The sequence below is a fragment of the Trichosurus vulpecula genome, chromosome 9 (genome assembly GCF_011100635.1).
Source record: "Trichosurus vulpecula isolate mTriVul1 chromosome 9, mTriVul1.pri, whole genome shotgun sequence".
NCBI classification, from domain to species: Eukaryota; Metazoa; Chordata; class Mammalia; order Diprotodontia; family Phalangeridae; genus Trichosurus; species Trichosurus vulpecula.
In genome coordinates, this window is record NC_050581.1 from 154540071 (window position 1) to 154561469 (window position 21399).

Below are 21399 nucleotides of genomic sequence, written 5' to 3' on the forward strand. Positions count from 1 at the left end.
GTGACATGAAGCCAGTACAGGCAGATGTCTGAAGGCAGGCACCTGGGATACAAGGTGTCCCTAATGACAAACATAAACGTACCAGCTGAGCGGGGAGTTTCCCCTAGAGAAGCCACTCTGGGCTGGTTTAGACTCAGAACTATTCTTCTTAATTGGATCTCTTAATACTTCCATGAAACCTCACATGACATTTGCAGTGAGTGAGATGATGAAAGTGCCTTCTGCACTGCCCCAGGGGCCAGGCCCTCTTCCATTCACTACCAAGACAGGATACCCTGAAGAAAGTACAGGTAAAAACAATGGCATCTTATATTTATAGCACCTCTTATCTTGAAGAACCCCCAAACACCTTTCAAAAATACGTAAGAGTAATAATTTCTCAACCATCAGTAGTGCAACCATATTAAGTATACAAATACTTAACAGCTGCATGGTAAGCCTATAAAGGTTTTCATAATAATCAAAATATTGTACTTGCAATTTGAGGTAGTCTGGGGGTAATTACCCAATTTGGCCAGGACACTAGGATAAAACATTCTCCTCCTTTAAGAAAGTGATTTGGGAACTTTAGTACCAGTCTTAATAGAACTTCTTGTTTAATGCCTTTTGAAAGATGTTACCCCTAAACACATACCAATTCCTCTTACTCATGAGAACTCAGGTTTCAAATCAGTAACATACAGTAAAACCACAAGTCACAACTTAAGCTTAGGAAGAACTTAATTCTACATGAAATTAAATGAAAACCAGAAGTTTACTTTAGCATTTATAATAGAGAATAGGCACAGGTGGCAACAGTTAAAGCTCAAGGCACTTTTACACAGAAGAAAAAACATTTAAACCCTAACCATCATCTGGTTAGGTCTTTGGGATTCAGAGGTAAGAAAGAATGCAAATTTGGTATGACTACGCACAACAATGGTGTGCTTATAATTCATAAGTTAACTTAGAGGAGCAATGAAGTAATAAAACTCACATACAAAACACATAAGGCAAGAATAGTTCAACTTTAAGATGCAATTTTTTCGGAGAGAACTAGGCCTGCACAGTAGTCTATACTATTGATTTATAGTGATAATGCAGGGCTTGGGAGCTTTCTTTTGGCCATTTAGAGACATAACATATACAAGAGTTTTTAAAAATTATAAAATACGAAAGCCTTAAAAGCTGTTGACTGAGAAGGTCTGTAATTCAATGCAAGGAGACATCAGATAAAAAGTGAGGGATAAAATAAATTTATGAGGTATGTATCCAACTCACCCAATTTTATGCTCCGAAACTGTGAGAAGAGACCTTATTAATAACAGCAAAGGATAATTTCTGGGTGAAAAAGAACTTAAGACATAGGAAAGGATTCTCTGTTAGTGAAGGGCATGCATTTCATTACTGAGTATGTCTGCAAGGAGCTGGGGGATACACCAATAATGGAGGTCAGTAGTCTTAAGGAAAAGAATGATTTAGACATGGCTCACTGAGAATTAACTAAGACTATCTGAAAACAAGTGAGATTAGTATTAAACCCAACAATTAAGGTGAAATCAAAATGTAAGATATGAATTAAGAGAAATTAAGTAGAATTTCATTTTTATGATGGAAAGAGTCAGAGAAAGGCATATTTCATAAAAAGTCAATAAATGACATTTACTAGATACACAAATATTCCATAGTACTACACTTATTTCATGTGGAAGTTTTTGCCCCACTGAACATACGGAATGAAATATCACAACTATCTACAAAAGAATGGGATTTTTTTTTTTGGAAGGGCAAAGAAAAAACTGCATGGAAAAAAAGTTGCCTAAGGAGATGGAACTGTGTTGGTTGTATCTCACCCATCTCCAAAACTGGCTAAATATGAATGTAAACACTTCATGTATGAGTCTAGGGGACAAAAATAAAATGTACATAGTGGGAGTTAATAGGCCATCCCACTGGACAACAGCTTCTAATAGACAGCATAACATCTAATACACATCACCATTGCATGCTCAATATTGAGGTTTAAGTAGTTATCTTGCAACTTCGATTTCAACTGGTCAAGTATAATAATCTAATTTTATTCTGACAATTAAGACAACCATAGGTTTTTATCCAAGACATTCCTTGAAAGGTGGTCTTATATCTCCCACAATTTAAAATATGAATTAAGTAGAAATTTAGGCCACGAAGATATTTTTATTACCCAGTCACTATGATCTAGAGGATACAATTTCCTTAAGCACAATCTTACATAAGAATCTTAGTCTTTCCTCTTCCAAATCCAAATAAGTATGACAATAGGCCATATTTGGAAGTCATGCTTACAAAAAAAACAAAACAAAACAAAAAACAAGCTTCATTTTTCTCATCCTTTCCTAAGACAGTGGCTTTATAATAATGGCACCCACCTGTTCAGGCCTTGCTATTTAATGCCACATCTTTGAGAACATTTTAAATTTTTTGCTACTGCAGATCAGATCAGAAATCCAAGAAAGCTTTCTTTACATCCATCAGATTATAGGTCTAGAGTTGGAAGGGACCTCAGAGGCCATACAATCCAACCCCTTCATCACTTTATAGATGAGGAAGCTGAGGCTCAGAAAGGTTTAAGTGACCTGCTTAAAGTCACTCGAGTACTAAGGGTCAGGAGAGGCATTCTAGCCTAGCTCCTCTAGTTTCAGCATTCTTTGTACTGTTCCATCCTGCCTCCATAGCAACGAATCCACGGGTTTCATGACAGTTTTCCACAATATCACATCTCTGTTGCAGTCAAATTTTAAATCCTAGGAGGGCAGGGTTTAATTCTGTACAACATGCCAGTTACAATAGGACTTAATTTTAGGCAGTGCCTAGGAAATACCTAGGCACAATGATACTTAATAAATATGAATTTAGCAAGGTGGTCCACTGACAACATATTTATTTTGTTGAGCCAAATTTTCCACTTATTCTGTAAAGAAAATGGAATAGAATAGTTTGTGATTAGTTGTTACCATAGTAACAATTCTATTAGGAGGTTATAAAGGTTAGGTTCCAGTTAATCCTAGGAGTATATGTGGAGATAATGGAAGCACTTAAATCCATAACCTACCTCAAAGTCCAGGTTGGTTACAATGTCCCATTTATCGAGACCAAAGTATTAAAGAGGAACATGTGGACTCCTAAGGATGTAACAGTGAGACTTCTTTCCAAATGTCTTGACAATAGTAAGCTACCATGATTTCAATTTCAGAAAAATTCTAGAAATGTTTCTTAAGTACCTGTTATGTATATGTGAGGCATTGAATAAATGTTACCTAATTTCCTTGTTTATTTTCACAAATTTTCAAAATTGAGTTAGGATGAGAGCCTCAGAGAAATAAAGTTAGTAAGCACTGTTATTTATGACCATCAGATGTAGTGACATGTTAACAGTGGGTATGGACTAGGCTCCCAAGATGTTTTGCTGAGCTGATAACTTAAAAAAAAACAACAAAAAACTTAAAGGCAAGGTTTCACCTCAGAAGTAAACTAACAGTATTTTGTGGTCTGCAACTGATTCCATGTATTTGTGGTTCCACAGAAATAATGGCAGTGTTGAGCGAAAATAGACTTAAATGTCCCTTACTCCTCTGGCTTTACAAATCCAAATAGCATGGGTTTAACATTCTTTGTTGAAGCTCCTCACAAAAGTTAATGATCTCAGTTATAGATCTTAGATTTAAACTATAGGGGGTGAAAGGTTAATTATTTGCTTGGCAAATACATACATCATACGCTTTCCATCAGTGTTGCTTATTGTGTAGTTAGTAGGCCAAGTTTAAAAGGTGTTTTTAAATTCCATCCTAGATTATCACAGGGGTAAAAACCTCTTTAAATTGAAAACTTTGGCAAAAGGAATAAATAAATCCCACTAACTAGACTTGAAAATGAGACTTTGGAGAGGAATCCACCCTCCCACCAACCCAATTCCATTCCTTAGATATACAGGAGTAGTCCCCAAATTAATTTCTTTCAAGTCAAGTTAAACTTACAATCCTGTGGAGCTGTACCCCACCAATGGAAACTGTTATGCAGATCGGCTGAACCAGAGGGTGTAGAGAAGTTTAAGTAATATGTATGAAATATCCTCAGCTTTAAAAAAAAAATTACTATTAGCTCTCAGAGAGTTACAGTAAAGGAGTAAGACCAGGAGGGATTGGAAAGAGAAGTAGCTATTGGACAGAGTCTAAAATTCTCGAACCACTAGGACTGCCCCTGTCCATAACCTAATTCCTAGTACTGCTCTGGAACAGACCTGGATGTCTAAGATGAAGGAATCATCTTCATCAAAGGGTGAAGGAATCCTTCAGTCTTTGCATTTTTACACTGAACTGTCACAAACTAGTATAGTAAGAGTGGTACTTTGTCTAGAAATGAAGAGAATTTCCTCTCCCTTTCAAAAGTAAGTAGCATTGGATTAAAGACAGAAAAAGAAAAGTGGGGAATCTATGAAAATAGGATAAACTGGAGTAACTCAAGAAACAAGGGAGGGGGGCAAAAGAAGGTTATAAAAGGAAAGGTGGGTGGATTTATAACATAGAAAGTTGTGTAATGAAGGCCTACCTTCATATTCATTTGGCAATTAAATTCTTCATGGAATGACAGTCTATTTTAGGGACTGGGCTTTTGGTTTTCGACAAACTCTGTGAATTCCTAAAGTGGCTCACGGCTGAAAAAAAGTTTGGTACCACTGATTTTGAAGGTCCTCTTTCCAGGAGATGATTATAAAGAACAAATAGATGACATGGCTGTCCTGTTTTCTTTCCCAGATGTCAGAAGTTGCAAGTAACCTGCCATAGATAGTCTCAATTGGGTCAGTCCCTTTGCCCTAAGATGGTGGGAAGTACACAGGTTTGAAGTTTTCAAGATAAACCAGAAAAAGAAAAGCAGTCTACCCCCCAAACAGAATAGAATTAAATCAACTAGTAACTCTAAAAGGCAGGTGGCATATCTGCTTTATTCCAACCTATACCAAAAAGAAAGCAGAATGTAAACATTCTTTTGTAAATTTGGTCCTGTTAATTATTTATCTAGCCACCACTCCTAGGTTAGGAGAAATGGCTTATTTTCTCTCCCTCCTAATTGCCTTTTCCCTTTTGCCCCTGTTGACATTCGCAATTCCAATGAAGCAGATTTACTTTAGAACATCCTAGGCTTCAGGTCCGAGATCCTCCTAAAAATCTAAGCTTTCCAGGCACCCTCCTAATTTCTAAAAAATGGGGAAGTGGCACTTACTCTGAACCAGCAGCCATATCTGAGTACGATGTATCTGGTGTGGTGACTCCCAGAGGAACTGCAATGCTCATGACGTCCAACACAGGAGTAGATGGAAATCACGGGGTCCAATTAATGGAAACTGGCCACTCTGAGAGCGGGGGTGAGCCGCAGAGCCTCAAGCAACATGTCAGGGACATGAGGAATCCTGGAACAGAAGGCAGGGCATTTCATGAATATTTCATTTTTCAAGCAGCATAATTAAAAAAAACGGTGGCCTACTCCTCCTGTCCTTCCCTCTTTTTTAGATTAGAGAGTCTAGGGGCTTTGTAAAAGTTTCAAGCGGGTACCTAACCCTTTATTTTCCTCTTAAAGACTTTTTCACACAGGAAAGTGCCTACTCGACTTCTGAGCTTGTTCCCAAGCTTATTTTCCAAGTCATTTTCCAACCCCTATAACCAGCCATTAGCCCTCAGGGCCGAAGCCTTTTGTGACTGCTAGAAGAAAGTAACAACTTCACTTAACTCCCTAATGGCTTATTGTCTTCATTCAACTTTTCATCTCTTAGCAACAATTAAATTCAGCTTTTGCTAGCAACCAATAAAGTCAATTTTCCTAAGTCAGTGTTAATTAACAAACACCAATCTGCTTGTAGTTTGAATCTGATTGGAAACAGCTGTTGTTTCTTATTATTTTGTTTCTCACAGACTTCCATATTCTCACAATTCTACTTTAATGATTTTCTCAAAGGGCAGAGGATTAATAGGCTTAACTGCTAGGTCTTTTGCCCAGCCAGTATTGTCAGATTTGAATAAAAAATACATAGATCACAAAATGGTACTTTTATGATAAAGAAAAATAGCAAATTCAATATGAAAAAGCATTCAATACACATTAAGACAAAAGAGAAATGTAAATGACTGAGATGTATTGATTCCCACAAACTACTGGAATCTAGCAACATGAAGGAATAAATCTATTAAACTGCTGAAGTAAAAGGGAGGGCAGGGTTATGAACCATGAACGAAAAGGAGATTAAGATTAAGTAAAAAGGGGAATAAAATGTACTTGACAGTAACTATGAAAAGTACTGATTAGGTATAAAAACACAAGTTTCTCTGAATATAAAAAGTACTTTGCATGGCAATAAGTTCAAGGTGAATAAGATCAAAGATTCATAAGAAGACAAAAAGGAATCCATGCAAAGATGTTGTATGCATGCAATGTTATGTGTGAGAAAGATCCCTGGACTGGAAGTCAAGAGATCTGAGTTTTAGTCTCAGCTCCACCATTAATTTATTTTGTGGTTTAAGTCATTCAGCCTCTCTAGGGCTTAGTTTTTTCATTAAAAAAAAAAAGAAAGAAAAAAGAAAACAAACAAGTGGACAAGACATTTTCAAAGGTCCCTTTCGGTTATGAAATTTTGGAATTCTTGTTTATGGTATATAGCCCACTGAAATACCAAATGGCCACTGACCAGAAGATGACAAATCAAGAGGTCAACTACACCTATGAAATCAACTGAGAAGATAAACAAACAAACAAAAAAAGAAAATTAAAGCCATATTTAGAATGGCTGACAATTTAAATTCCCAGAACTTAAAACACACACACTTTTAAACAAATGGGACTAGACAAGACCAATCTAGGATGAATGAAGAGATAATTTGTCTTTGCATCAAGACACAACAAATTTTCTGAAAATTTCATAGGCTTCAAAATATCTGCATGACCCCTACTAAAATCCCAGTCAGAGAATGGCTCATCCTGGAATGAAGGGAGGTCAGGATTCTCAAAAGGAATGCCAGTATAACACAGGCTTTGAAGCAAGTCCTACCAATCAAAAAAGTCTTCAACTACTGGCCCATTAATGCTGTGTCTGTTTTCTTAATTAAGTGTCAGTCTAGTTAAGACTTACCCACCATCAAAAAGTTGGTCCCAAGATCATGGTTTTGCAGGAGGGGAAGAAATGGAGGCACAACTGCTCATAAATTGGTCTTTTAGGGAATGGTAGGTTTGTGCTCTTAGTGGAAGGGGTACTCATACCAATGTAATCTTGGATCTTTGCAAATACTTTAATAATTTCTATATTAAGAAAATGGGAAAAGGTATTGCTGCTTTTGATTATTACTTCAGAATCCCAAAGTTATTATAATCAAGAACTACCCCCCACCCCAGGCACATGGAACAAAAGAGATCTATCCAGTTAGGAGTAAAAATATTCCACTTAATTTCCCTGGACTTCTGGCAATTTGGGTTGTTAGTCTGGGCTATGCCACCAGTTCCACCTATGTTCTACTCAGAAGCAGGAAGTTGAGGCATCTGGGCAAAAAAAAAAAAAGAGAGGGCTGAAGGGTTAGAGATCAAAGAAGCAGATTGGAAAGACCATCATACTCGGAAGCAAAAGACTTCCATTTGACTCTTCTTCATCACTTACTAAATGAGTTTTGTTTCCTCATTTGTCAAGTGGGGACATTTACATTACCTACCTCCTAGATCTGTTTTAAGGCGAGGGCTCTGTAACCTATAAAATGGTATATAACTTAAAATATTATTATTACTCTGTCACTTCTTCCTCACAGCTCATGAATAGGAAGGCACAGGCTGATGTGCTTTGGTTGATGGGTTTATTAGTCTATTTGCAGCGTTAATAAGTTTGTCTACAAGTAACTGTTTACTTTAACCCCAATTGTCTCCCCTTCCCTACCATCATTTCCAAACTGATCCTCAGTTTTTACCTCTCCACCCCCACCAAATATTTATATTGACACAGAATTTCCCACAATAGACAGAGCAGGCATTCTCCAATAACACAGGGGTATAGCTGGGTCTTGGAGAGCGTAGATTTCTACTCCACTTTAAAATCTTGAGTCAAATTAATTCAAAGTGAAAGAGAAGCTGCCCAAGACAGACAAAACAAACAGAGGAAAGAGTGGTCATGACCATACCACGCTTGATCAGCATAGCAAATTTAAGAGTCATGTACTACAACTGCAGAGAAAGAAAAATCCTCAAACTCACTAAATATCTTTTATTTCCCTCAACTACATTCCTACATGTCAAAAGAGCAATCTAGGGTTCTGGGTCAAATACAGCTTGGTAAACCCGAACTGTTGCTTGATATTTTTCTTTTGGGGAGAAGTTTTCTGAAGATTGGCTTATTAGCAGCCAAGCTTGGAAATGAAGGGAAGGGAGTCAGCATTGAGACTGCCAGGTAAAACAAATGAGGAAATAGCATAAAATATCTATAACTTCACTCGGTAAAGCATTCTTTTTAACCATTTCCTCAAAAAAAAAAAAAAAGATTGGCTTAACAGAAGAAAAAAGGATGAGAATTTAATAATAGCAGCCAATTGTTTTTAATTTTAAGTATTTAATGCAAATTGAGCTAATAAACCTCTCTATGTTGACTTCCAATGGAGATTCTTTCTCATTTTGAAGCACTGAGTGAAGAGAAGCAGGTTTCCAGCTTTCCTTCTGCAAAAATTTTCCTAGATCATATGACTCATATTCCCAGAAGTGAACCGCAACATATCAGCTGGGCCATACTCATTCTAAATTATAGTCTCCCACTGTGAGTGAGATGAGGGACTGGGGTGTCTAAACTCAAAGCCTGCATTTCTTTGCAGTTAAGAAATTTGTGTGCTCCCTGATCTTGCCCTCACCTCAATCAATCAATCAATAAGCATTTAAGTGCCTACACAGTAAAAGGGTGCTATGCTAGGGATTGGGGAGAAAAAAGACAAAAAACCAAACAGTTCTTATCACCTAGGGGCTTAGGTTCTAGAGCAGAAACATGTATAATACAAAATAAATGCAAAATATATACCAAGTAAGTACAAGATAATTTTGGCAGGTTTCAAGAAGCACTAACAAACGAGGGAATCAAGGAAGGCCTCAGGTTGAACGGGATGTTTGTGCTCTATAAAAAGTAATATAGATAACAAACTTTTAGGTCATTAATAACTCATCTTTATTTTCAAAATCAAGCATTATAATTACTTGAGCTTTGTAAGTAAATGAGAGATTCCCAGTATGGAATACCAGACTCAATTTCTAGAAGCCATATTTCAAACATTTTAGAGATGCTTTGGAGAGGACAGGAATAGCTATATATAATACACTCTCCTCAACAATTACACAGGAGATTTATTTCACTGAGGTCACTGAGAAGGCATCTGCTAAGTAGCAATATGTCAATTTAAAGGATAGGGAAAAAGGAAAACCAGCCACGGGATTTTATTTGGCTCAGTCACCTTTATATTGACCAGCAGATGTGAAGTTCCAATAATCTCTTTGCCAGTGTCCTCTGAAGATCTGGAAAAAGTTGACAGACAAATAATTAGTATTGAAAGGAATGCCACTGGTGGACATAATACTGAACCCAGACAGTTCTTGCCAAGAAATATCTTTTACAGAATTTTGCTTAATTCCTCCTGGCCCTCCATTCCAGACCCACTACTGCCCTGTTCTCATGCCCAATTCAGTGCTACAGCTATCTTTTGAACTCTTCATTATGACAACCCTAACAAAGCCTGGCACAAAGTAAGAAAAAGAAGGAAATGGTCTTATTTTAACTAAGAGAAGATCGACTACTGTACCCTGTCATTGGCTTGTACATTAACATGTTCTTTAAGTCTGAATCCTTAGTTTCATCTGTATTTCCCAGGTTGTCCTTCCTTTTATTTATCATATCCCATGGAAGTTTCCTTTGCCTAACACCCTTTTCCAAAACCCAGTTGTTTTGCTATGATCAAGTCACTCAGAATTGACAAAAAGGACATATCAAATATTATTAGAACATCTGCCCACCCCATCTCCCTCTACCATATTTTATCTTGCCTAACTGCAGAAGGGAGAGTGACAGAAGGCAGACCCCTGTCATGGAGAAGTCCCTTGAAACTTATGATGAGTTTGTTGCTGTCTTGGTACTGGAATCAAGGTCAAAATAAGGCATCTACCGAAAGAAAAAAAAAAAGAAAAAAGAAAAAGAATGAAAGAAAGAAAAGCAGGTGACTAGGGCTTTTAGAGAAAATAGTTGATTCCTCCTTTCAGAATCAAAATGGGCTCACTTTTCAGTAAACCAAAGCTGTAAAGAACAGTGTTTCCCCAAATAATCGGCCAAATTTAATGCTAGTCAGAATCATCACAATAATACCTGAGCTCCAATACAGCATATTAAAGAGGTCTTCATCAGATTTAAATTATCATGCATTACAGATGAAAAACAGATAAAATATTATTATATTTCTATTTATAGGTTTCCTAATCTTAAAATTGGGCAGACGCACCACACCTTAAAAATAACTATTGCTGAGAGGATAAAAAGTATGATCAGATCAAAAGCATAAGTATCCTCAGAATTGCAAAAAAAAAAAAAAAAAAAAAAAAAAAGGCAAAAAAAGAAATATAGGGAAAAGTATTAACAGTTCAATCATAAGGGTGTCAAAATCTCAAAATACAAAAGCTAAAATATTTATTTTGATGGTTATAAGTAGAGTAGGTGCAAGAGTAGAAATGTACTGAAGCAGAAATTGAAAATTACCAGAGGGAATAGTATCCTTTATGTGTGATAAGCAATAAAAGAATGAAGGACAGAGAAAAGGAGAGAGAAAGGGAGTATGTGTATATATAGTAAGGGTAACATGACTGTAGCAGAATCTGAACTTCTTATCAGCATCACTATTCCCAGAAGAATCCATCAGAATCCACATGGAGCCACAGGCAGTTGTCTGATCCGGCTGTAGAACCAGCATATCTCTTAGGACTGAACACTCTCGAGGAGTCATCAATACTGGGGAAGGCAGTTATAAAGAACAGGCCAGAAAATGTTGATAGTTGCCCGTCCTTTAGAACAGGATTCTTCCTTATTGGCTAATAGCCTCTGCTACTGTCATTCTGACATGACATACTGAATGTACAAAACTCATGATCTTTCTGGCCACTCCCAGAGAAAACAAACAAAAAGTGTAATAAGAGCAATTCCAACAGAGATTTCAGAGAAAGAAATTGCATCAGCCAGGTGAGCCGGAAGCAGCTGGGAGACAGAGTCCAGTGAAGAGCCAATCCAATGAAAGAAATTCAGAACAACTGTGCTTCAGTAATGCTGTGAAGAGGACTGGCAGGAAGAGGAGAGCCGCTTCAGAAAAAGAACAGGCCTCATCTGCTTCAGACTGTCTTTGTACCGGGGCTGCGGACCTTGGCCATTCTCCCAGAGATGATGCAATCCTGATGAACAAGATCTGCTGCCAGAGAAACAATTGTTAACAGCCTATGCAGACAGCAACTCAGCCAAGGAGCTATCTCTGATCAACTCTCTCCATAAACCACTTCAAAAATGTGATACATATGCCCCCATAGCTCCAAATATCTATCAACTCCATTCTCCTTTGAGAAATAGTAAAATACATATTAGCTTGCATAGCAGTTGCACATGCATTCAGAGACATAAGCTCCCACAATAGGTCTGGGTCAATACTTTACACCCTCCCTTTTAATTCCATCTGTCCCAAAGTATTATCCAAGTAGACACATATTTCTGAAACTCTCAGAAAAAAAAATTGTAATCTGGGAACTTTATAGATCTTGATTTATTCTCTTTTAAGATAAGAAAAAATAAACAATATAGAGAGAATATTTTTAATTTTATGAAAATAGAGAAGGAACTGAGTGAAGTATTTATTCTCTCATTTTCACTTACTTTCCTCACTCCTATTCAAAGAGTGGAGGAGGGAGGAAGTAGTTGCCTTTGTTTTTGTACCATGGGATCCTCTGAAATGCATGGTTGCCTTCTAACATCTCAAAGCCAAAATAAACAATCTCGCCCAAATTCATTCATCTTGGAGATAAGAATACATTTAGCCCAATCTCCATGACTTTATAATTAAAAAGGGAATAATGAGATCTGATTTTGAAAATAACAAACTGGAATGTTACCAAATTTTTAAAAATTAATTAAGGTAGTCCTCTTAATACAGACAGAAAAAGGGTACATTTCAGAAAGGTTTTCAGAGTGAGATTTGAAACAAAAATGAGATTCTGGTTAACTCATTTAACCAGAACTTCCAGAACAATCTTGTGCTAATGAGGATTTTAATTCATTTAGATTGAATATATTTAGCGAAGTACTCATTTATATTTAATTCTCCCTCTTTTGATTGACTATGTAAAGCATAAAACATTACACAAAAATATTTGTGATTACTCTGCCCTCATGACTTTTGAATCACAGATATTTTTAAAATGTACTAAATGTATGAAGAAATACATACATACTGCTAGCACAATACACATATCTCTACTTTTAAATGCAAATTTTTTGATGTTGCCTGTCATTCAAGGTTCTTCACAATTTGTAGTAACCCTGCTTTTCTGTTCTCTAAATGTACTCTATACTCTAGCTAAACTGTATTGCTTACTCCCTGGCCCTGGAACAACCTTTATTCTCTGCCCTCCATGCCAGAAATTCCCTATTCCTGAAATTCTAACTTGGTAAATTTTTACCTAGTCTTTAATGTCCAACTCAAATGTAACCTCTCCTCCATGAAGCATTTAGGGTTAATCACAACTTCCAAGAAACTTTACAGTATTTTTACATTCCTTTAGTTCATTTGCATACTATTGTGCAATATAGTTATCTTATAGAATGCCTACTTCTCGAAATTTTGTTCAAGTGCCACCTTTTACAGGAAAGCTCTCTAATAGTTCCCCTAATCCCCATTTGCTGGGACTCTTCCACCCAGAAATTACTTTGGGATACCCTGCATTTTTATTTTATTTTTCCATTCACACGCTGTTTTCCCCCCAATAAAAAATAAACTTGATGGCAGAACAGGAAATTTCAATTTTATCTCTGTGTCTCCCCTAGGATATTGCCTGGGCACACAGTAGATACCTCATAAATTTTTTTTACTCAATCTCTGGCTTTTCTTATCCCCTAGAAAACTTTATGGGGAAAGGGATTCTTTGTTTTAAACCCTCTCTTAACACTCAATAACTAGTACTATGCTTTGCACACAGTTGGTCCTCCTAATTGTTTTAGTCTTCTACTTTTATGGAATCAGACTGAGCTTTCTCTTACTACTCAACAACTAGTACTGTGCTTTGTACACATGGTTGGTACTCCTAATTGTTTTGGTCTCCTACTTTTATGGAATCAGACTGAGCTGGAAAGTCCATTTTTGTCTCATGTAAATACTTTGGCTTTCTGATTCTAAGATGGGAAGCTCCCAGAAGGTATAAGCTATGTTCAAACAGTATTCTTGGAATAGTGCCATGTTTTTGCTATTGCAGGAAGATTAGTATTAATGTAAATAGGATTTAGATGGCTCTTGGTCCTTTAAGCATGGGTCAAGAAAGGAACAGGCAACTCTCCTTATCACCTGCCAAATGACTACAAACATAGTTTTAAATACCGTTCTTCCTCACTCTGAATTTTATAGTAGTCTTTGAGGTAATAGTGAAAATGGATAGAAAGAGGAGACCAGATGGGGACAAGGACATAGGGAGATCAAGAAATAACAAAAGAAGAAGGGAAATAGGTGCTAGATAATAGGTTACATTAGGAACACATGGTAATTTTTTTTTATAAAGATATTACGGGGAGTAGAATAGAGGAGGTGGATTATAGAAAATGTGAGAAACTTTCAAGGAGAACAAGGAAAGACAAGTATTACCTTAAACCAGGGAAAGTTTAGTAGTAAGCTTAGATTAGGTGAGTCAGAATAGATCTAAAGTAAAAGGGAAAAGTAAGTATGGGTAGAAGTGAAATCAATAAAATGAAATATGTTAGGCATTGTGCTAAGCACCAGAGACACAAACACAAACAAGAAAGACCTCAAGAAGCTGACATTCTAACAAGGAAAGAAAACACACAGAAGCAAGAGTCAGAAGGGGGTAGGTGTTGTGCAATGCAGAAGGTACCTTCAAAGTGGCGTGGTTTGGAGATGGTTGAGAAGCAGCATGGGGGGCCCTGGATTATATAAGATAATGTGAAAGCTCACCAATCAGAGCCCAGTCCTCAGTGGTGGGAAAAAGACAAATTAAACACTAAAAGGACCAGAATACTACCTTGAAGTATCAAGCTGTGACATGCAGTGCTTTTATTTTTTTTTAATTCATAAAGCAAAGAAATAGAATGAAAAATTTTATTTCCAAGTAAAATCATAATAAAATTTTTGTGTCAATTATCTGGTCTTTCTAGTGTTAAAATGGGCTGGGTGGAAAGAACAGAATAAATTTAAGTGACTTGGAGCCACAGTCCTGAAGCTTTGCTCATACCCCCATTCCCTACCTCATTTCTATCTACTGCCCTGTCTGCATCTCACTTTCTCTCCAATGCTACCCAAAGTTGGCACAATAAACTTAGTAAAATGAAGTTAAAAAAAAAAAAGCTTCTAAGCTGTCCAGAAATAGCTGGAACAATTTTCAGCTTAAAAAAGGTCTAATTTTGGCTTAGTTACTATCACCTTTCCCAAGAAAGGTTTTTATCAGAAGCAAACCTAAATGTCAAAACACACAGGTAATGAATAAGGAAAAAAAAAAGCCATGGATAATTTACAAAGTGGATTAGAAAAACCCCTAAATAATGTTGACAGGAAAAGGGAAAAAAAAATTATTTTAAAATCCTTTTAAAAATAATTAAGTATGTTGGTTACTAACCCATAAGACAAACCATTCATTATCCTTGAACCCTGAATATTTGGAAATGAGTAATTTTGGTTAATATTACATTTAGGCCACAATCTTGAGGAATTAATTTTTTTATTTAACAAAACGACATTAACCCTACCAAGATAATCATTCTACCTTAGTTTCTGACCTTCCAACTCAAGGCCCAGTATATGGGGTAACCTCCTCCTGACCATCCCATGCAACTTCACAGGTAACAAAACCCCTTGTGATTTCCCACTTTTAGTTGCCCACACACTCATTTTCTTCCTGTCACTTTGTCCTATGGAAGTGGGTTCTGAGGGATTTAACAGATGAACACCTGTTGAGCACTTCTTCAGATCTGGTAAGAAACCACTAGGAATTTCAAACATATTCCTTTTTTTTTTTTTTTTTTTAACAACTACAGCTCCAAGTCATACTTCATTGTCAAGGTCATCCCCCCAATCTGCCAAAGTTACTAAATATCTTTCTTGATTTTTTGCTTCATTTAGTCAACAAATAGTTACTGAACAACACCACCTTCAACATTTACAAAGCTACATGTTAAGGGGGAAGAAGGCAGGAAAGATTAATTCTTGCCATATTAAAGGGAATTTCCCTCCTACTTGTCTAGTCTTACTTCTAAGGGAGTTTATACATAACAAAATGTGTCTATAAATAAATACATATAAAAAATAAGTGTGTATAAAAATGGTGCAAAATTGGTGTGTTTGTTGTTCTTTTCAACAACAAAGGAAAAAAACACACTTTAATACTCTGAAGTTTAATTCTGAGGAAACACACACAATACCAATAATGCAGCAAAAACTCCTTTCTTAACTCCCTGAAAAGATTTTACTGGGAATTCTGTGAAGTCAAGAGACAGCATATAATACACACAATACTAAGAACACGGATCAGTAAGCTGACTAGAGATTCCACCTCACCTGGCAGACCAAGATCTCACTGCAGGAGCAGAAAAGGAATTCAAAATTTACCAAAGTGACACACTGAACAATGAATGCTTCAACACTTCTGAGAAAGAAAGCTAACTTTCCCTCTAAGTCCTTAGGTTGACAAGTGAGTCTACTATGTCTTCTATTTCTAGAATGCCTCAGGCACAGCACTGTAATACCTAAGAGGCCTCTTACAATATTCAACCTCAAAATAATTCTAAAATATTCTCCACTTTATAATTTCTAATGATCCCTGTATTATCCTTTGAAGACCACTGACTGTCTTGTTATGGGGGGGGGGGGGGTGGGGGGTGCCGGCCCGGCCCGGCGGTGGCTAGATACAACAGCTTTTTAATCTCTGCAGTCTGGAGTTTGCAAAATAAAGCAGACAAAAGCAACATTCTAGGAGCAAAGCCTTTTTCCCCCACCTGTCCCAGAATTGTTTTTCTTTTACTACATTCCTTTAATGAAACTAGTATGCCCCAAATCTTAAATTTTCTCTTTCTTAAGTGGAAGAAAGTCACATCACAAAACAAATTATGCTATCTACCTATAATCTAGTTGGCTGTTGAAGGATTCTAGATGAAAACTGTAAGTTATCTGAAAAACTTGGAATTTCAATTCCAAACATGTTCTGTAAGCACTGTCCCAGCAGCTCAGCCTTAAAAGGAATCTAATATATCTTACCTCCAGTTATTTGAGGACGAAGAAATAACTTCATTAAACCAAAATCCATAAAAGACTTGTCTGTACTACTTCCCAGTTCAATTTTTCAATTCATTTTACACATACACATGTTCCTATTATGTGTGCAGGGTGTTGTTTATTGAGGGATAAGGATGGAAATCACTGAGTTAATCTAAGCCATACTCACTGTTCTGACAAACCAACCAGCATAGACGGAATCTGTGCATTTACTATCAGATATTTTATTTGTTGCTTTATGGATATTGAAGAAGCCGCTAGTCAATCAAGAACTTACGTGTAAATATATAGAATCAAAGACCATTCCTGTCAATTCTTCCTTTGATCTATCTCCTGTATTATTTCCCCTCCATTCTTTCTACAAACACGGGAAAGCCCTTTACCATTCTAAATCTATCACCTTCCATTACTATTCCAAGTTCCTAACTTCTGCTTCCAGCTTGAAGTCCACTTAGCCCTAAAGACTACTTAGTTGTTTAGTCTTTTTTCAGTAGTGTCTGACTCTTCATGACCCTTTTTGGGTTTTCTTGGCAAAAATACCGGAATGGTTTGCCATTTCCTTCTCTAGCTCATTTTACAGATGAGGAAACTGAGGCAAACAAGATTGAATGACTTGCCCAGGGTCACATAGTAAGTGTCTGAAGCTGAATTTGAACTCAGGAAGTCTTCTAGACTCTAGCAGCCCTAAAGAATACCAGATAAATCCAAACTTTTCCATGCTATCAGTTTTCTCCATGCTATCACAGTTCTCTCATTAACCAGCCTATCTATATCTCTCACTACTTCCCTTCTCCTAGCCTTTGTTCCTCCTAACCTTATCTCTGACCAATCCCAATCCTACTTTCTTCCAGGCTAGGTCAAGACTTACTTCTTCTATAAAATCTTTTGAAACTAATCTAACTCATAAATTGTTGTATATTCTGAATATAACTGCAGATCAAACAGAAATAAATACTACAAATGACAACTATAAGGTAATGACTTAACTAATTTCTCCTTACATGGTGATCAACTGTTTTCCTGTCTAGGGAGGTCTCAAAAGAATAGGGCTTTGATTGTAGCATAAGAACTCAGTAATAGGGGAAAATGTCCAGGAACTAAGAGGGAAGTAGGGGCTGTTAAATACTGAAAATATTTTACTGAAAATCTTCTCTGCAAAGTTTTAAAAACTAAGTAGACACTTATTTGCTAAGAAATCTTATCTATTCTCCCAAAAACAGAGATTTGTATTAAGTAAATCCTTCCTAGTAATACAATTATATCTTAGCACATGTAAAATGTCAACAAAATTGTGTTAAAAATAAGCTCCATACTGTGCCTTAATATAGGTGATTAAGCACCAAACATGTCCATGAGTCCAGATATAATAAATATTTCAGCCTGGGCAAAATTTTTCCACCTTTAATTCTCATAGATCATTCATAGTCCAATATGTAACACCATGAGGAAACTGAGGTCAAGACATGTAAAGTGACTTGACCTAAGGTCAAACATAATTAGTTTATGGCAAAAGTGAGACTAAAACCCAGGTTTTCTTACTCCCAGTTTATTATTTTTTCATCATAATATATAAGCATCAATACATTGATCAAATTATGTATTTTCATAATGAATGAAAATTAAAAATGGCACAAAACTTCTAATTTTTGTACAAACATAATCATTCTACTACATAATTCCTTTTAACACTGACAGGACCAGGTGATTTAACTAATTCTATTTTGGGGGAGAGGCAATTGGGGTTAAGTGACTTGCCCAGGGTCACACAGCTACCAAGTGGATGAGGCCAAATTTGAACTCAGGTCTTCCTGACTCTAAGGCCAATGTTCTATCTACCATGCTACCTAGTGGCCCCACTAATGCAATTTAAAAAATAACTTTATTATAACCCCTCCTTTCTGAGTAAATGTACTTTTAAATACAAATAATCTCAAGCAGATATTATATTTGACTCTGAAATAAAAATTTTCATCCTATATTCTTTGCCTTATAAAGAAAAAAAAATGCACCATGGCAGATCGTTTCTTTGAGGTATTCTTAAATCCTAGTCCTATTGTTAACATGGGAGCCTAATACCATTTTGAGTGAATAACATAAGCAAACAACTAAGGTGGTACTTTCATTTTATTCATCAGTTCTAACACATTGTGATTTGAGGTCTACATTTTGAATGTTATAACCAACTTAGAAATTTGAAGGATAAAAATGATCAAAGTATGGAAATTGACATTTTACACTAGAAGAATCAGAATTTAAAATACTTTGAAAGACCAATTTGGGTCAGTTGACATAGTGCATTTTTAAAAGTTCATAATGCAAAGAAAATAAAAATGAGATGAACATTTTTATTTCAAAGTAAAAAGTACGATATTTGCTTAAATTATTTGTATTTAAAATGTGTTTACACAGGAGAAATTATAGTGAATAGTAAAATATTTTTTAGTCAATTGATGCCTCTGGTCCTTCTGGTGTTAAAATAACTGAAACAAAGTAACCCATCAACTGGGTAATGGCTAAATAAACCACGGTATGTGAATGCAATAGATTATCACAGAGTCAAAAGAAAAGATGAAAACAAATTCAGAGAAATATGGGAACTTTTATGAACTTAGTTAAAGTGAAGTATCATATAAAAAAAAACCCTTGTATGTTACAATGACACAAACAATGCAAAGCCTAACCTCACCTCTAACTCAGTGTAATCATAACCAAGCTTGGCCCTGAAGAGATAAGAAAACACTTCCCTCCCTTCCATGCAGAGGTAAGGGACTGTGGTTATGGAAGAGCATAGCATATATTGCTAGATACAGTTAATGTTTATTAATTTTGCTAAATTGCTCCCCCCCCACCATTGTAGGGGATAGCTCTGTCCAGAGAATACATTATGTAGAATCCTACTGTATCTGAATAGTTCTATATATCAAGGACATTCTGAATTCAATCCTTTTTTCCTAGCCTCATATAGCTCTATACTATCCCATTCACCACCCACCTTGAATAACTAACCTTCTTAACCTCCATCTATGGCAGCCCCATTTGATATTCCTTTCTTTCTCTTCCACTGTTTTCTCTGGAAAGACTTTTATTGTTAACAAACTGCTCTACAAATTAGCCTCCCAAACCTTGGAATTGCTTCGTAGATTTATTTATTCATGTGGTCATGTTGCTTGCCCCCAACAGAATATACATGCTCCTCGATGGCGGTACCTGTTCTTTGTGTAAGCTGGGTTAGCAAACTACCACCTGTGGACCAAATCCAGCTGCTGCCTGTTTTTGTATGGCCCACAACCTAAGAATGGTTTCTACACTGCTAAGCTGTATTTTTAAATGTAAAAACAATTCTTAGCTCAGAGGCTATACAAAAACAGGTGGTGGCCCCCAAACCACAGCTTGTTAAGCTCTGTGCTTAGAAAAGTATGTGGCATACAGTATTTACTAAATAAACTTTTGAACGGAATTATCCCTCAGATATAACTGATGAACTCAAAGATTCCTTTTAGTCTACTATATCATTAATAACACCAAGGTCCAGGAGTCAGCTTTTGCAAACCACCAAAGGGAATGACCATTAATCACTGAAATACCCAAGCATGATCCTCCAATAAGAAGCTAATATACATCCATCAATTCAGTGTGGGCAATGTTAACATTTGTGCAAACTCTGTGACTAAACCGGGCAACAACTTAGTAGAGGTGTCAAATATGGAACCTGGAAATGGATGAGCTCTGAATCCAAGTATGAAAGAAAAGAACAACTTAAGGGGGATAGAATGAGTTCATGGCAAGTACCTATGTCCCCTATGGCAAATCACCACTTTCGCTGCCTTCAATGGTGGTAGTGGAAAAAACAAACAAAAAACAGAGTGACATAAATAATTTTAATTCCTTAAACAGTCTAAGACAAAGTTATTTTTCTTTCTTGACTGTACCAAATCAAGAACTCACCAATTTTTCCAGACTAGAAGCTGAACCTAACAACTTTTTCAATGTTTGCTATTACTGCTAACATCATAATTTTTCTTACACACGAATCTGGTCAGGTGAAACCTCTTCTTTAAAATCTCCAGTGGCTCATTATTATACCCTCAGTGAAGTTCAAATTTCTCTGGCCCTCAAGGTCCTCCACAATCTGTTGCTAACCTCCCTTTCTAATTGTCCTGAACTTGCAAAGTTAGTTTTTGGAACCCAAGCATAAGACTTTACATTTCTTCCTCACAAATTTCATCTTATTAGATTAGGCCTAATGTTGTGGCCAGTGGAGACTTTCATCTAATATGTCAGCGATTTCTCACAGCTCTGTGACATCTGTAAATTTGATAAGAATTCTATTCGTGTCTTTATCCAAGTGACAGACAGCAATGTAGTGAGCCACATAGATTCCACTAAAGTCCTCTTTCCAAGCTGAAATAGAATCATTAAAGACTCCATTGTTACTAATTCTTCTTTCGAAGCTTTAGTAGGCCATTCAAAAAAGGAACTTTCCATCTTAATCTCTCATGTGGAGGTTTATAAATGGTTTTTGCTTCTTGTGCCATCAATCCAGGACATGTTCAAAACCTTTACACACAAAGTTGGAAACATCATATAATAATAATGGCAGCAAACAATATTTAACTGTAGGAGTTACTGTTTTTTCCACTACATTTGTAAAAAGTGAGAATTACTTTAAGCCATCTGGCAACTTTGAGATGTCCCATTATTGACTTTTTTCATTTTCCTAAGTTATTTTCTTGGGGGGTGGGGGTGGGAAAATACTCTTTAACTTATCAAGCAGTCTTGAACATCTGTCAATGTATTAAGTGATTACCAGAACAGCAAACTACACCAGGCACTAGTTTTCAGGAGCTTAGTTCCACTATTTATGTGTTCTTAT

At 36.4% G+C, this 21399-nt stretch overlaps 1 protein-coding gene across 8 annotated transcripts in view; it reads right to left on the bottom strand.

Moving 5' to 3' along the window:
* SETD5 (SET domain containing 5) overlaps positions 1–21399 on the bottom strand; it is a 74504-nt gene that overhangs the window by 38678 nt on the left and 14427 nt on the right. For 3 of the 8 annotated variants that reach the window (XM_036739070.1, XM_036739075.1, XM_036739069.1), the window contains exons 1-2: positions 5236–5314; positions 83–275 (exon numbers count right to left, since the gene is read on the bottom strand). In XM_036739070.1, the coding sequence (XP_036594965.1) occupies positions 83–174 (92 nt within the window). In that variant the 5' untranslated portion in view covers positions 175–275; positions 5236–5314. Of the gene's footprint in view, positions 1–82; positions 276–5235; positions 5423–9043; positions 9095–9470; positions 10350–21399 lie in introns of those variants that run through there. The other 5 variants (XM_036739076.1, XM_036739071.1, XM_036739074.1 and 2 more) reach the window with 5 other exon arrangements.